The sequence below is a fragment of the Anopheles stephensi genome, chromosome 3 (genome assembly GCF_013141755.1).
Source record: "Anopheles stephensi strain Indian chromosome 3, UCI_ANSTEP_V1.0, whole genome shotgun sequence".
Lineage (NCBI taxonomy): Eukaryota > Metazoa > Arthropoda > Insecta > Diptera > Culicidae > Anopheles > Anopheles stephensi.
In genome coordinates this window covers 50,202,300-50,217,407 of record NC_050203.1, presented here as the reverse complement: position 1 = coordinate 50,217,407, position 15,108 = coordinate 50,202,300, and the positions used below count along the sequence as shown (strand labels likewise).

At 42.7% G+C, this 15,108-nt stretch overlaps 2 protein-coding genes and 1 long non-coding RNA gene across 4 annotated transcripts; 1 reads left to right on the top strand and 2 right to left on the bottom strand.

The window, feature by feature from the left end:
- Window positions 1–244: 244 nt before the first annotated feature.
- On the bottom strand, window positions 245–2,132 carry LOC118514581 (lipopolysaccharide-induced tumor necrosis factor-alpha factor homolog). Of its 2 annotated transcripts, XM_036061583.1 has the most exons (3): window positions 1,726–2,073; window positions 1,519–1,656; window positions 245–1,196 (listed from the first exon to the last, which is right to left on the bottom strand). In XM_036061583.1, the coding sequence occupies exons 1-3, from the start codon at window positions 1,727–1,729 to the stop codon at window positions 946–948; spliced, it is 393 nt and encodes a 130-aa protein (XP_035917476.1). In that variant the 5' UTR covers window positions 1,730–2,073; the 3' UTR covers window positions 245–945. The 2 variants fall into 2 exon arrangements, with proteins under 2 accessions (XP_035917476.1, XP_035917477.1); XM_036061584.1 differs by lacking the exon at window positions 1,519–1,656 and having other exon boundaries at window positions 1,726–2,132.
- A 2,079-nt stretch (window positions 2,133–4,211) lies between these two features.
- On the top strand, window positions 4,212–5,517 carry LOC118514585 (lipopolysaccharide-induced tumor necrosis factor-alpha factor homolog). Its single transcript, XM_036061588.1, has 2 exons — window positions 4,212–4,848; window positions 4,970–5,517. Exons 1-2 carry the CDS (start codon window positions 4,845–4,847, stop codon window positions 5,212–5,214), a joined length of 249 nt encoding a protein of 82 aa, XP_035917481.1. The 5' UTR covers window positions 4,212–4,844; the 3' UTR covers window positions 5,215–5,517.
- Window positions 5,364–6,887, bottom strand: LOC118514591. Its single transcript, XR_004906676.1, has 2 exons — window positions 6,235–6,887; window positions 5,364–5,948 (listed from the first exon to the last, which is right to left on the bottom strand). It is a non-coding gene; the product is annotated as an uncharacterized LOC118514591 (long non-coding RNA).
- Between the last annotated feature and the right edge of the window lie 8,221 nt (window positions 6,888–15,108).

The following is a 15,108-nucleotide window of genomic DNA, read 5'->3' as shown; positions in this document are numbered from 1 at the left end:
AACAAATGACCTTGCAGAACCTTACAAATGTTCGGTAGGGTTCGTGTCTTGGATAACACGCACACACCGCTTGAAATGCCCTTGCTTTGGGTTTGGATTTTACTTTCTCTTCCCTTTGTTTTGTGACCTCCCTCAATGATGCATTCAATTATCCAACTTTTTTTTCCAAGAACCACATGTTTTCAAACAAAGAGCGCTGTTTATGTTATTCCTTTGTCGGGTTGAAACATGAAGCGTTCAATGGTTTATGATCACCGAAACAGGGTCTCTCCATTTATTACAAACAGATGTCACACAATGTTTGAAACGCGATGTTTGTTTAGCGTCACACATAATAGGCTTTAAGGAATAATGCTGTTAGGCTTCAGAGCTACCAGAATTAAAGTGGGTATTACTTTCTTTTGCTTGTGTTTGCATTCATTTTGTTCATTGTTTAAGGATAAATGGTGGCAAGGTTGGTAAAATGCTTTATAATCTTTCCAAACGCGTTTAATGTATATTTTATTCCATACCCTAACTAATGGTAGTGCTGGTTTGATATTTTACATTCCAACAGAAAGTCACACAAACGGTTTTTATTGATCTTGACCAGTACAATGATCGCCTCTGTCAGCAATGAATCTATTCGTCGCCTGAGGCATGTAACCTAAGGTATTTCGAATTCCATCCGTACATTAGCTTTTGTGCTGTTATCGATAAACTGCTTCCCTATCTTATCTACAAAAAACGTGTCGCAATGTCGATTTGGTTTTGCGTCCCGTTTTTTTTTTTTTTGCCACCGCAGAACTCTTTTTCGGTAACGATCTCATATACTCAGCACGACATTGGCTGATAAAGAATAACGTAAACACATACACACTCACATACACACAAACACACTAGAATAACGATTGGTTGTAAGCTTTCCGTAACGTAATGGTGAATCGATCATCGGTATCCTTCCGCCTACTTCCGGTACGTGCCGATAAAGGATCCACAGTTCGGGCAGTAATGGTTGGCATCGCGGCAGGCCGTCGAACAGTAGGGCACGAACGCACACGGCCAGCACAGAAACAGACACAGCAAACCAGCACACAGATGCGTCTTGGTGGTGGTTTCATACTCCAGCCTCGTCACCACGGTCGCCCGGCAGGATGGACAGATGATGGTGGTTGGGTCCGGACCGACCTGAGGGCTGGTAACGATCACCGTGGTCTCTGCAGGTTCGCCAACAAGCACCGAGGGACAAAAAGGAGAGGGAATCGATAATCGAAATGGTTCTCAAGCTTAAGCCATCGGCTAAACAGGATTGGAGCACAACAAGACCGACAGGTCTGTGACCAGATCTGCGCATCCCCCGCCTCTACGACCAGACAGGTTCCACGGCCAGATCCAGGAGTCAGGTGAACTCTTTTTGAAGCCAACAACGAACCAAAACCCAACCACAACTCCAATAGCAATAGCCAAAGAAAGGAAAACTAATACGGAACAAACAAAACACGATTCACGTCACCGGGAGGGGTAGTGTACGGAACTTACGCAACGATGGCGGTTCCTGGGTGTGCAAGCTAGCGGATTTGAACGGATCGGCCGTTGGCGTTTGCTGGTGGGGATAGGCAGCCGGCACGGGACGATTGATCTGATCGTACGGCGGTGGATCTGTCGTGCCCGTCCCATCTGACCCGAACGGGTTGTTAGTACATGAGAGTAATTAAAGCGCAAAGTTCACACCACGCCGACACTCACCCATGGCAGCAGCGTTCGATTACAGCTCACTTCGGGGGTCTGTGTGGAGAAATTCTGCCTCCCTGCGTACTGTGTCCGTACTTGATCTGGGCGTCCCACCGGCTCGTAACGTCAACTTCCCCAAACGAAATTGAACGACAAACTGACGCCCGCTGTTCGGGCTGGCACAAACCGGCAGAAATATTGTCGCACTTGTCGACTAAATTATTTACCAACCGGACACCTTTCGGGTATTCTACAGGCGGCTACCCCAGGTACGCCAAGGGGTAAAATAATCACACGCGATAAGAGCGATAAGATTGCCAGTACTCTAACGTTTTTTCCCCCTGCGACTCTGTGCGGCATAGAAGCCGGTTAAATATTCACAACTGCCCGGTTTGCTGTTTGCCGCTGCCCCGAGCCATGATTCATTGATTTGCAGGTAAGTACACGCACCCAAACACATGCCTGCGGGATTCGCTTGTGTGTAGGCTGCTTCAGGCAGGAAGTACTGATACTGCAGTCTGACTGTTCCACCGACTTTATCCACTGATTTACAACTATTGCATCTGATGTGTGTGTGTGTGTGAGTGTGTGTTTGGATGTGTTAGATAAAATTTTCACTGTGGAATAAACACAGCCACATCTACACACTATAAATAGTATCTTCTTACAGATGACTACGATCATTTATGAAATTGCTAGAATTTAATACATCAGATTTAAATTTTTTTTAAGTATGTAAGGCAATCTATCACTCTCTCTCTCTCTCCTTGACTTAACGACCGCTTACGCACAGATCATGATGCCTACCATTGCTGGCTTGCTAGACTTAATGATAGATGCCACTTAGTTTAATATAACCAGTCCTCACTACGAGAGGACGATCCGAATAGGATTTGAACCCTGGTGGTATCTGGAGTAAGCCCAGAACGTTTGCGCAATAAACTTATGATAAAGTTCAACAGGTAGGTCAGTGGTAACTTCTCCATTTACTTATATATTGAGACTTATATCAAATCTCATCCGGATACGTCCCTCCATAAGCTGGACTGACTTTAAATTAATGAAAGGAAGGTTGAACGATAAACTAAGAGCACTTGAGGTAGTAACACTAGCTAAGTGTTGGAATATGGAAAAAAATCTCTTAGTAACGCCTTTTTCAAGCATGAAACATGATCAGAAGCTTACTCGCTCTAGGTCATGGCTTCGTTGGCAGACTGCTTACGCCATATGGATCTTACTCTGATGACTATTGTATCACCTTTTTTATTTATATTTTCTGGTTCATTTTCTAATTTTCCGCTTCCATTTTATTTTCTTCATTTCTAATTCATTTGACTTTATTTAATGTTGTTATGTTTTTATATGTTTTTCTCTGATTTTTCCTTCAATTTAATTTTTTAATCAACAATTATATTTTTTGCATTCAGAGAGCATGTGGTATCCAGTGTTGAGCGCTTCTCATGTATCACGGCTTCCTGTTTCAACCAAATAGGGAAAAAGATTGTAAGCCGGTAATATTTTATTTGTTCTTCTTACCCTTAGTTTAGCTTTCTTTTCTGTACAATTCTTTCTACTTTCATTTTACAGTAAAGATGTTTTTTTGATTTATATTATGGATACGATATTTAATAGCAAATCTAATTAATGTTGTACTCTAACTTGCAATAAGCACCAAATATTTATAACTAATGTCAACCTACAGACATACAGAGCTACAATCACAGCTGTAGTGATTTTGTTAAAAAATGTGAGAAGATAATACTCGCAGGGTTTTTCCCTTCCTTCCGATCACCATGATGAAATTGGTGGTCATTTAAATTGATTACCTCGCATTGGAAAATGGAGAGTACAAAATTTTACATCCCGCAATTTATAATTGGGGGGCGGTCCGGTGGCCGAGGCGACAGCGGCGCCGGTCTTCACACGGTAGGGCCGGGGTTCATACCCCATCTAGACCGCCTCCCCGTACGTAAGGCTGACTACTTTTCTACGGGTAAAATCAAGTCACAGAAAGCCAGAAATGGCAGGCCGAGACCTCTCGAGGTTGTAGTACCAAAGAAGAAGAAGAAGAAGAATTTATAATTGGAATAAAAAATTGATCAACTTTAACAAATATCCATGTGCAGTTTGATAAATAAATGATGATAAAAGACTGTTGGATTACATTCAACATAAAAGCTTGTTAATATGATTAAAGAAGGACAGTTTACTTTGTCTGCTTGTTTGATTTAAGTAAATAATAAGTTTCCGATACCTAGTAAACCAAAACCGTTAGGTATATGAATCACATCACAAAACAATCGTCATATAGTCAGAATAGGAGATCAGGAGTGGGTGCCGGCTTTGTTGCAATTCCTGATGTATAACAGATATGCAAATGAATTAGTTCCACAACCCTTCTATTCTTCAACCTGGTTTTTCTGCCTGCAGCTCATGTTTCGGTTTTTGTCTCACGTCCCTTCGATTACCTCTGCACCTTGATTTAATGCTACAAATGTATCAAATAGAAACGTATTAACCTTGACAGAAACGAATTGGTCCATGCGTGAACTTTCCAGCGCAAACGAACCATCCGAATCATCTATTCAAACACATGATTCACCGGCGGATGCAAAATGACTAATAGAACCGAGCTTCACACAGAGCAAATCATTGGCGCGGGAGCGATTCAACTAATCGGTTCATACGTTTTCAAACAGCACAGTTCTATAGTCGCATTTTGATAGCTCTTATCGCCACACATCGTGAGAAATGTCTTCTTACAACGACCAAGATGAGTCACCGTCATGTCGAGGCTACCGAGCAAAATGTGTAAGAGTGTGTGTTGTGAGTTTGTTATCATAACATTGGAGTTTTACGTTTCTATGCTGCTGGTGAAAAGTGTTAGAAGCTAGTCACAATTTTACTTAATTTTTAGTAAACCAAATAAGTAAAACACTTCAAATTTTAAACTCAAATTGGGAAAAAAACAATTTCAAACAGTATTGTAATTGTGGTCGTGTAGCAAACAGACGTTCCACCTCAAGGGAGCTCTCACAGACACCATCGATAGCCCACCACACAATATAACAGGCGCTATCTATAGTCAAACTACCTAGTTGACGTAAAGCGGCAGCCAAGTGAACAACGCAAAAATGAGTAAGTAAAGCGGGCCGCTACCAACGCGAGCTTTTTCCTAGCGTTTCGAACGCATCTATTTACCGGTACCGTTTGCAACTGTTTACACTGACCACCCTCTCTTTCTACCCTTCTCGTGCAGCCACCATCATAGTGACGAATCCACAGGTCGGCCCCGACCCCATGACGATCACCTGCCCATCGTGCCGTGCTACGGTACGCACGAAAGTGAAGCACGAATCGACGACGTCGACTCACGCCTGCGCCCTGCTGCTGTGGATCGTGTGTTGGCCCTGCCTGTGCCTACCGTACTGCTGCAATTCGTGTCGAGACGCCAATCATTACTGCCCAAGATGCAACACGTTCCTCGGCTCGTACAAACATTGAAGGGCGTTCGGGGCACCAGTTGCAGAAGTTGAAACCAATGCGCTCACAGTGTTTGAGGGATACGCAATAAGCGTCGCAATGCTACGTGCTGCGTTAGTGAAATGTGAAAACTATCGCCTAGATCGTGTTTTTTACTACGATAGAAATGGTTTGGCTGCTACCTTGCTCTTAATATACGTATCGTGGTTTGGTGATTGTAATAGTCCAAAGTGCACAACATATCAGGGGGAAAAAATACTGTAAGATAAAGATCACTCGGAATTTGCCAAATATACTAATATAAGTTCTCTAACACAAGTTAAACCAATTGGTGTACCATTTAATTTGAGAGTTTCAAACAAACTGGGTTAAGAATGGATGGGCCGTGCTGCTTGAAACTAATTTATATGAAATATTTGACTGGAAACATGTTATACTGCAAGATCACCATATCCCGGGTGGGCTTGGCAGTTTCGTTGAGTGTAGATCGGTCCCTCAAATGCCCAAATGACAGGACTCATGCTGTTTCTACATGTGCTTGCAGTTTTGTCTCCCAATTTCCTTTCTGTACGAACTCCGAGTCTTATGGTTACAATTGTTTTCTTGTGACGCCGTCTTCGTCGACCTATCTATGTTGTTTGTTTTGATGATCGCAGACAGGGCCTCGTTGATATAATGATCTGCTGTTATCTGGGTGGTCCATCAACATCTGCCAGTATCGTGCTGGGCCTCATTACTTGGTGCACTTAGAATTGCTGCGAAAAACAATTAAGCTGAAGCGTAAGAACTATTGCTATACATCAAAGGATCGGTAACAGTAGACGCCATCAGATCGCTCATCCAAGAACCCTTTTTTCCACTTGATGATGATCTAGTATCATACTTATTTTTTTCATTCAAAAACTGGCCATATCTTACTTTAAATTTAACCAAAAAATAAATATTGAGAGCATAGCATTAACCTTCCTACTGTTTTCGGAACTGGTTCATACAAGAATGAAGAGTGTAGCAACCTAATTTTGCTCAGCAAAATATACTCACCTGTATCCGGTAGATCACTGGAATGACTCTAAACGATCCAACCTAGTGGCTTAGTCCTAGGCTTTGCTAATATCGTTTATATATCTACCTGCATGTACAAATGCCAAATGATTGAGGTTATTTGACGAATGGTTCCTGAGTTGTTTCTGTGTTTCTTCTTACTAATGGAACGTATGTAATTGTCGTTTAGTTCTGCTGCACTTTACGTGATTCGCTGTAATTGTTGTGATTCTTTTCACAACTTGAAAGAATGTCTGATTTGAAATATTTCAAGCAACCATTCGAAACATTTCAGCAGCGCATCTTGATAGAACAACGACAAGACGAAACGACGAAATTTATTTTTAAACTCTGCGTAACGCCACAAACTAGCGAAATTACTACCATTGGGTGAGTCTTCTCGATCTCTCATTTTGCAATTCACTAGCACGAGCCTTCCACCATTTAACAGCTTACTATATTTAAAACATTTAGCAAACCACTTCAGGTATGAAAACTTTGCCTGTACTCCCGCCTGTAAAATCATTGTAACAGAAAACAAGAACAAAAGCCTTCAGAAATCATTCACTAATAAAGTCTACTACTTCTACTACTTGGCTCTACAACTTGAAGAGTGTGTTGCCCTCCTTGGACTAGTACCGCCGTAGCTTTAACGGATGGAATTCAGTACCCGTTTCTGTGTGTGAAGTCCGGCGTCACTATCGTCACGGCCACGGGACCGCTCCAATTATTTTTTTTTCTGCCAATAAGATTCGATAACGTTGGGTGTTTATTCAAAAGTCTAGCATTTGATAACATCTGCCATCTATAGGCAATGCAATCACCGTTATCTAGCGTTTGTTTTGGACTCAAATACATCAGTAGGAGTCTTTTGCGTTGATTTTAAGTCCGTCTTTTCATTTCAACATTGATGTTTCGTTTATCGTAAAATCGCTGTATTTTGTAATTTTTTCTAACATGTTTAATTGCATCCGATCATACAGACAAATCTAGGAAAAATTGCATTTGAGGAATAAAGTAAATAGTTCTTAACTTAAAGCATTGTTTTTTTTCTGATCCTATCATGTCGGCTAATCGGTCGGTTAGCAAGATCTTAGGTCGTCAGGAGAAAAGCATAAATTTAGTATTGGTATTAAATTCGCACCATCGAACGACTTTTCCACACATTGCTTGCATTAATAGATAACATTATTACGACTGTAGCTTATTATCACCATTAACACCACAAGCTTCAACCTCTTTTCAACTCTTTTGCTTTTAAATTTGTACTTGTTGAAACCAGAAAAACCAAAACGATTTTGCACCACTTGGTACAAAGTTGAAACAAAACAGAAACCAAACAACAATTTTGACAACACAAACATTTGCCTGTGTACAGTGTTCCTCTAACCGTCCAGCAGTGAAAGCCCAGCTCGACCAAGCCAGCACCGATACCGTAATAGCAGGGTCTCTGCTAATCACGAGGTTGGACCCGCCGACCACCTCCGAACCCAACGCCAGCAAGACCGAACCCGCTCTATCAAGGCTAGGCAGAGATGAAGAACACTACTTCAAGAAAAACAACACTTAAGACACAACACAACGAATTACAAAAAAGAAATGGCGGATATGGATTGGAAGGATAATGAGGTTGCGGAAGCAAAGGATGAGACCGTTGTCTCTGGCGAATCGGAAGATGAGCCTCATATATGCGAGAATGGTCGCCAACACTTCTCTAATTTCTACACCCGGTCGTCTGCCAATGCTCTCGACTGCGCCCAACAAGAAGGGTCTTGCGGTTTCAAACTCCACGTAGGACCACAGAAGGTGATCCACATCGTGAAATCCGTCATCGCAGCCACACACCTTCGTCTGAGTCAGAGTTATACGCTGAAGGTGAGCATTCAACGCGAAATGATTAGACATAAGTCGCGACATCATGCGTATGAATGCCCGGTCTACAGAGAGCTCACCGAACCAAGGCCGCAGGGACACTTGCGGAGAGATCGAGAAAAGGAATCGCCCGAGATCGTCCGCCTCCCACATGCTCTGCCAGCGAGACAGGAAAAGTTGCTGTGGTAGGCGAAGAAACTCTCGGACCGAGATTGGACGGTCGTAAAATGCGCCTTGTTAGACGCCTGTTTTGGCCAGTGCCTGCCTTCTCGTTGCCGGGAATTCCACAATGAGAAGGTACTCAAATTAGCGAAATCCTGAACGCCTTGTCGAACATGGAGCCAAGCAATTCTATGATTTTGATAGTAAGGAAATCCTGACTCTTAACAGCCTTCGGGGATCTTAGTGCTTCAATAGCGCTAAGGCTATCTGTAAAGATGAAGTACTGATCCGAAGGTCTCGCTGCTATAATCAATAGTGCGTACAAGATTGCGGCTAGTTCTGCGGTGTAGACACTACACGGCTCCCGCAATTTAAAAAATGCTTCGGCGGACTCACTAAAAACGCCGAAGCCGGTGCCTTCCTTAGAGGATGATCCATCAGTATAATACTGGCTTCTTTGGTCTAAATGGCCATACTTATCCCTGAAAATGCCTGGAACTACCATCGGGCGAAGATCATTCGGTATGGTCTTAATTTCCTCGTGCAACGAGGAATCTGTTGTTAAAAGGGAACTGTAGGTCAAGGGCAGCACGGTTTAATGCCTGTGGAGCGCTAGGATGCACTTGTAGGGCAACAAAATCTTCGTAGATTTTCAAGATCTAGCTCTTAGAACCTGTCTCTAAAAGCGCTTTAAAATTTTCTTCGATCAAGGGATTTGATACTGAAGAACGGACTAGAAGGCGAAGCGACAGCATTTCAAAACGTAGTTTCAGCGGCATCACTCCGGTCATCACTTCTAGGGACATGTTGTGTGTTGATTTCATGCTCCCTAGTGCGAGTCTAAGACAACGATACTGTAGCCTCTCCAGTTTGAGGATATGCGTGTTGGATGCCCAATGAAAGCATATGCTTCCATATTCCAACACGGATAGTACCGTTGTCTTATACAGTCGCAGGACGTCTGATGGATGTGCGCCCCACCAGAATCCTGTGACTGTCCTTACAAAGTTGATTCTTTTACTGCATTTTTGCACCAGATGGGTGATGCGTGTACTCCAGTTTATCCTTGAGTTGAACCAAACACCAAGGTATCGAAAATTGTCGGTAGTTGATATGTTTTCACCGTACAAAAAGACATCAAATAGTCTTTTCTCCCGGCGTTTTATCGTATCGCTAAAAGGAGAAAAGACTACCATCTCAGTTGTCGTGCTTTGTACTTATGTTATTTTATTTATTTTTGTTTTCCATTTGTGTTTCCATCCAATAAATCTTCCTTTATTTTTGTCTGTTATTTCATTGTGTATACTGTGCATGACCTGAACAGGTTTTGGACCTTTGGTTAGATTAGGGCTACTTATACGATTAGTATAAATAGTCTTAATAATTCTTTGTAAAACCCATGTGGCTAAGAAGGTCGTTTTATACAAATACAAATACAATAAACTGTAAATAAATTTTCACAACTGTCCTATGGCATTCAAAATTTCGAAACGGCTAGCGACACCTAGTGGCTAAAAAGGGTTTGATAATAATGCAACGCTTCATTTCATGAATGAAATCTTTCACAGCCGGACAGTGGGTCGCCTTCATTCATCAAGGTAAGAAAGGCTCAATTATTATTTTCTTGTTGTTATTTTTATAAAAAAATGAAAATTAAAGCTAAGCACAGTTTGATATCTTTCAGAACGCAACAAAATATTTCTGATCAAATTCATCAACCTGTGAAGCTTTTGGAAACGAAATAAGCTGCGCTATCTGCTGGCTATTGAAAGTAATTGAAAACTTTCGTTAGCGCACAATGGGATTCCATCATACAACATTTACCATATACTCACATTTTTATATATAATACTACTAACATAAAATAGCAATACGGCCAGGCCGTTCTTTATGAATAAAAAAAAACTACTAACATAAAAATGGAGTTATCTACGAAGAAAATAAGTTCCACAATTCCTGCTGTTTTAACCTTCTGCTAAGATGCAAATCGTATTAGCCTCCAGTCTTAAACCACTGCTTGCATGAGCTAGCATGAGGAACTTTTCTGAAGCTTAAATTGTTGAATCGGAAATATTTTTAAATCTGTTTTACGTTGTTTGTACTACCTAAAAGCTAAAAGAAAATCTTCGTTTCTCCGAAATCTAAAATGAATCATCGTCTTCAATTAGAAAACATCTTTTATGTTTCGTGACACTTGATCAGCACTTCAAACGATATGACAAATTAATTGTATCGGTGTGGATGAGGCGTACAGTCGCTCTTGCTTAACCTACTTTACTTGTTTCAACGCACAAATCCCTTGTTACTAGCAGCCTCATTACATGGTACAGGTTTCGTGCACTTAGAGTGAATGAAAGCGGCCCCCCCGCAACCGAGAACGACTTGTCGAGGGAGTTTATTGATCCATAAAAATAATTGATACCGAAGTTCGAATGCCGTAGACCAGCCAAGAACAAATCGTTATTCAATCGAGTGTATACGCCGAACGGCATTATCATCGCTATCGTACCGTTACCGTGTTAACTTTAATCTAAACTCGATCTTCCACCCCGAACCAACCATGTCTCCAATAAACCACCGGGCGTCTCCATTGGCAGCTACTCCTCGATTTTTTTTTCATGAGGAAGGGAACGCAAATATATCCTATCCTGCCCGAATGAAATGAACCTGTGCCCTTGTTGAACATCGCATTCCTTTCCCTGCGCTGTTCCCATTCAACGACCAACTAACTGTTCTGCAGAAACAGAATCGCAAGACAGTAAATTTTAATAAAACAGCAAGCTGATAAAAGAAACAAAAACCCAACTTCCAAATACATAATCAAGTTTTCTAATGCTCTCCCTCGCTGTCACCCGCAATCCCACTCCCAGTCCCTTCCCTACACGTCCTATTGTCGACCAAGCTTTTGGTTTGTGAAGAATAAAGTTGGACAGCATAGGAAATTCTTTCGGATTTGTCACTGCTGAGCTGCCACCTTGGGCCTGTCTTCACACACACACAAGCACTCTCACACAATCATATTTCCAACGAGATGGCACGACGCGGAACGAAGACGATGAGGTCTAGCTCCAAAAAAGGCTCGTTCCTCCTTGCAGCTGTACTGCTGGAACATTGACATGCAGAAGTGGATCAATAATACAAAAGTTGCGTTCATTTTTTGCTTTTCTTTCCTTTGTCCACCTTGCCTGTATTGGTGAGTGCTGGTCTTGAGTTTTGGGGGAATGGATTTGGAAATGCTCCACCAGCCGCCAGCCGTTACTAACTGCAACGTTGGCCACGCGCACATCTGCCCTGTGTGGTTGTACATTGAACGCAAAGCATTAGCAGTGTGTGTGTGTGTGTTTTGGCGCACATGCGCGTTCGACCCTTTAGACCCCACTGCCCAAAGAGGGCAAACGAACTAGCGAAGGACTTTCACCATCTCCGAGAGGACAACGGCCATATTTCTGTGCTTGAATCGATGAATTTCCCTGTGTGTGTCGCTCTGTGGGTGTGTTCGTGTGATTCAACAGAAAGTTGCGCAACCGATCGAACCGACCTCTCTTTCCCCCCAACCTGCCACCTTTCCCCCCCTCTTTCGGAAAATTGGAAAGCTGACTCAGCGAAGCACGTGCCAGGTATGTATGGGTGTGTTCGTTCCGTAAGCTTTTTTTATGTAATCGATCGAACTCGCTCGCCCCGTCACCCCGTCCGCTAGCCGAATCCTGGGTGGTTTTCCCAAGCTTGTACAAGCTGAGAATGAAGATAATTTCCAGCTCCACGACAGAAGGAGCTGTTAAACTGTGTGCCTTATGTAAAACAGGTTCCGCTTTTACTTCCGCTCACCGCTGCCCGGACCTCACCCACCCGGGTTGACCTACTTACGACAGCCGCAGTGTGCTGAGATACCGCCCAACGCACACCAACACGGAGCGGGGTGGAAAATGTGACAACGAATACGGTTCGTTAACCATTTGCCGAACCGTTTGCTGCAACAAACACACCCCATCTGGAGGCGGGTGTGTTCGGGACGGGTGTCCGGAGGGACAGTTTTCCCACCCGTTCCCTCAGTCATCCCATCAGCCCTGGTCCAAGCTTTGCTTCGGCGTTCGACGTTCATATGCCACGCTGATGGCAATTACTTTAGTGTTCGTCCTTTCGATTCCATTGCACGTTCGTCCTATTTGTCCTTATGCGTTCGGAGCTTCGGTTTCGGAAAAGTTCCAGTTTCGCTGGAAGCCGAACCGGAAAAATAAGAACAACCCAGGCCCTGACTGTCACAACTGTGAGGCCGGACATCGCATCCCTATTGTTCGGATTTTCAATTGATTTCGTTTCGTTCTAGTTCTATCCGTTTCTCGCCAACACTCACAGACACACCCACACGCCCACATGCTGGCAGCATGTTGTGATACAAAGTTTCTATGGATTTTGGGGTTGGTGATTGGGGGAATAGTGACAAATGGTAGTTTCGTGCAGCTCGAAACCACCTGGACTCCTACCCATTCAGCTGCAACTACCTTTCGCGAGCGAGCTTTCGACCCTCCATTTATCATTTATTTTAAGGATAAAATTATGACCATTCCAATTGTGCCACGAAAGCGGCACACAGTCGATCGATTTATTTCGATGTCGCAATGAGCAACCTCCACCCGCAGAGAAGCTCAGCCGACAGCGGGACGCAGGTATCGATGTGTGCGAATGTTTGCCGATGTGTTCTAGCACGTGCTGTTCAACCTGGTTCGGGCGATGCTGAGCCGAGGACATTCCGGAGGCCATTCAGCTGACGGTAATCTGGAGGGGGGAAAGCTGTGAGCTGCTGTTCCGATTGCAACCGAGGCTTTTGGCAACCTACTCGAGGCAACCCCCTTTTGCGCTGGACAATAAATTATTTGTCGCGGCCCAATTTTTTTCGTGTGTGTGTCGAACCCATTTTGAATTGAATAGATTACAGTATGCAGAAAATTGGTTTGTTCTTTTAGTTCGCTATCCTATTTTTGTATTTTTTGTTCGTTGAATGATGGGTGGGTTTTTGTATTGTCCCTGCGAATAGTTTACACACGTTGACAATGAAGCTCGATAGGGGCCGTCGCAATGAAATATTGCGGAAAGGAAATATTAAACGACGAATTTTTTCACCTACTTATCATACCTATCGCGTCATTTATCCTGCCGAACGAGTCTTGTTCGCCTACAGAAATAGTGGGAGCTTGTCACTAAACCAGGAAAATCGCTACACCTCAGAATCTTAGCTTATTTACTGTATTATCTATCATCCCAACCATTTCGTTGCAAATGTAATGCCTTCAATAAATATTAAAATCTTTCTTGAGCAGCTTTGAAGGGCTAATATAAACTCGTTAAAGTGTCCTAATTTTTGGGCTTAAATCAAAACTGCCTGCAAGTTTGAGCCTTATAGACCTATTCTAATTGTGTTTCCAATTATTCATAACCGGTAAGGCATCTAACTGGCGTCTAAACACCATCATTCAATCGTAATTTTGACCTGATCTGCAATTGAAAAGACTTTACGAGCTGTATCATTCTGTTCCATTCTGATGACATGACCAGTCCACCATACCCTGGCCAAACAAAATCGATTGACAATAGTAAGGTTACTACACCAATTTCTCTATTGTTCTTACACATTTGTTATGCCAACACTGTTTGTGAGCATTTTTTCTCTCGAAAGCGAATCCTCTTGGCCGCGGGACAGATTCATGCCTCAGAAGTGCGAGTAATTGGCCTATCAATGTTCTCAAAAGTCCCCACTCAGTATGTTGAGACAGACGCTTCGATTGGATGCTCTCTCTCTCTCTCTATCAAGTAATTTGGAGAATTTTTAGATAACTTCAACTGCACATCAACCCTGTGTAGATCAATATTAGTTTGCTCTTATGAAGTCACTATAGGTTTGCCTCTTTAAACTACAACTACAAACTCGTGCAGCCCGTTCGATCCTTTGATAAGCTTCTGCCTCATCAAGGAGCTTCATACCAATGATGTGTTGCATTAAAGACTACTAGGATCTGGATTTTGGGGTGGTCCGGTGGCCGAGGTGATAACGGCACCAGTCTTTACACGGCAGGACCAGGGTTCAAATCCCATCCAGACCGCCGCCTCCCCGTACGCGGAGCTGACTACTTTACTACGGGTAGAATCAAGTCACAGAAAGCCAGAAATGGCAGGCCGAGACCTCTCGAGGCTGTAGTGCCAAGGAAGAAGAAGCAGAAGAAGAAGAAGGATTCTGAATTGACTTTATAAGATTCAAAAGATGATCCCTGAAGTTACCCTCATCTGCGTCACGAATGTATTGTACTCCAACCATCAATACGATGAAAGTAGAATTAACGATTAATGTGAACTCTCTCCCTCTCTCTCTCTCTCTCTCTCTCTCTCTCTCTCTCTCTCTCTCTCTCTTCTTGGCCTAACGACTTCTTAGGTCCTGCCTGTCATTACTGGCTTGCACGACTTGTCGATACCAGGTAGTTGGATAGTCAGTCCTCACTACGGTGCTCGATCCGAATGGGATTTGTTTCCTGGTCCTGCCGTTTGAAAACTATGCACTATAAACCTTGTAAAATATACCTGATATACCTAAATATATACTTTATAAATAACATGCTGAATTCTCTTGAATCTAATTCCTAATTCCGAAAAATGTACATTTTTAATGCTGTCCCCTTCATTTAATTTTGACAAAATGCTCCCTTCATTTTGAGAAGCAGCCAATCATGGATCTGTAACTTTAACATTAATTTCGAAATCTGTAATAAGAAACTCTTTCGGTAAATGTGTCAAATATTGGTGTTCAACATCTATTCGTGATACGAAGCTTACATTTCTGCTTTTAAAACAAAC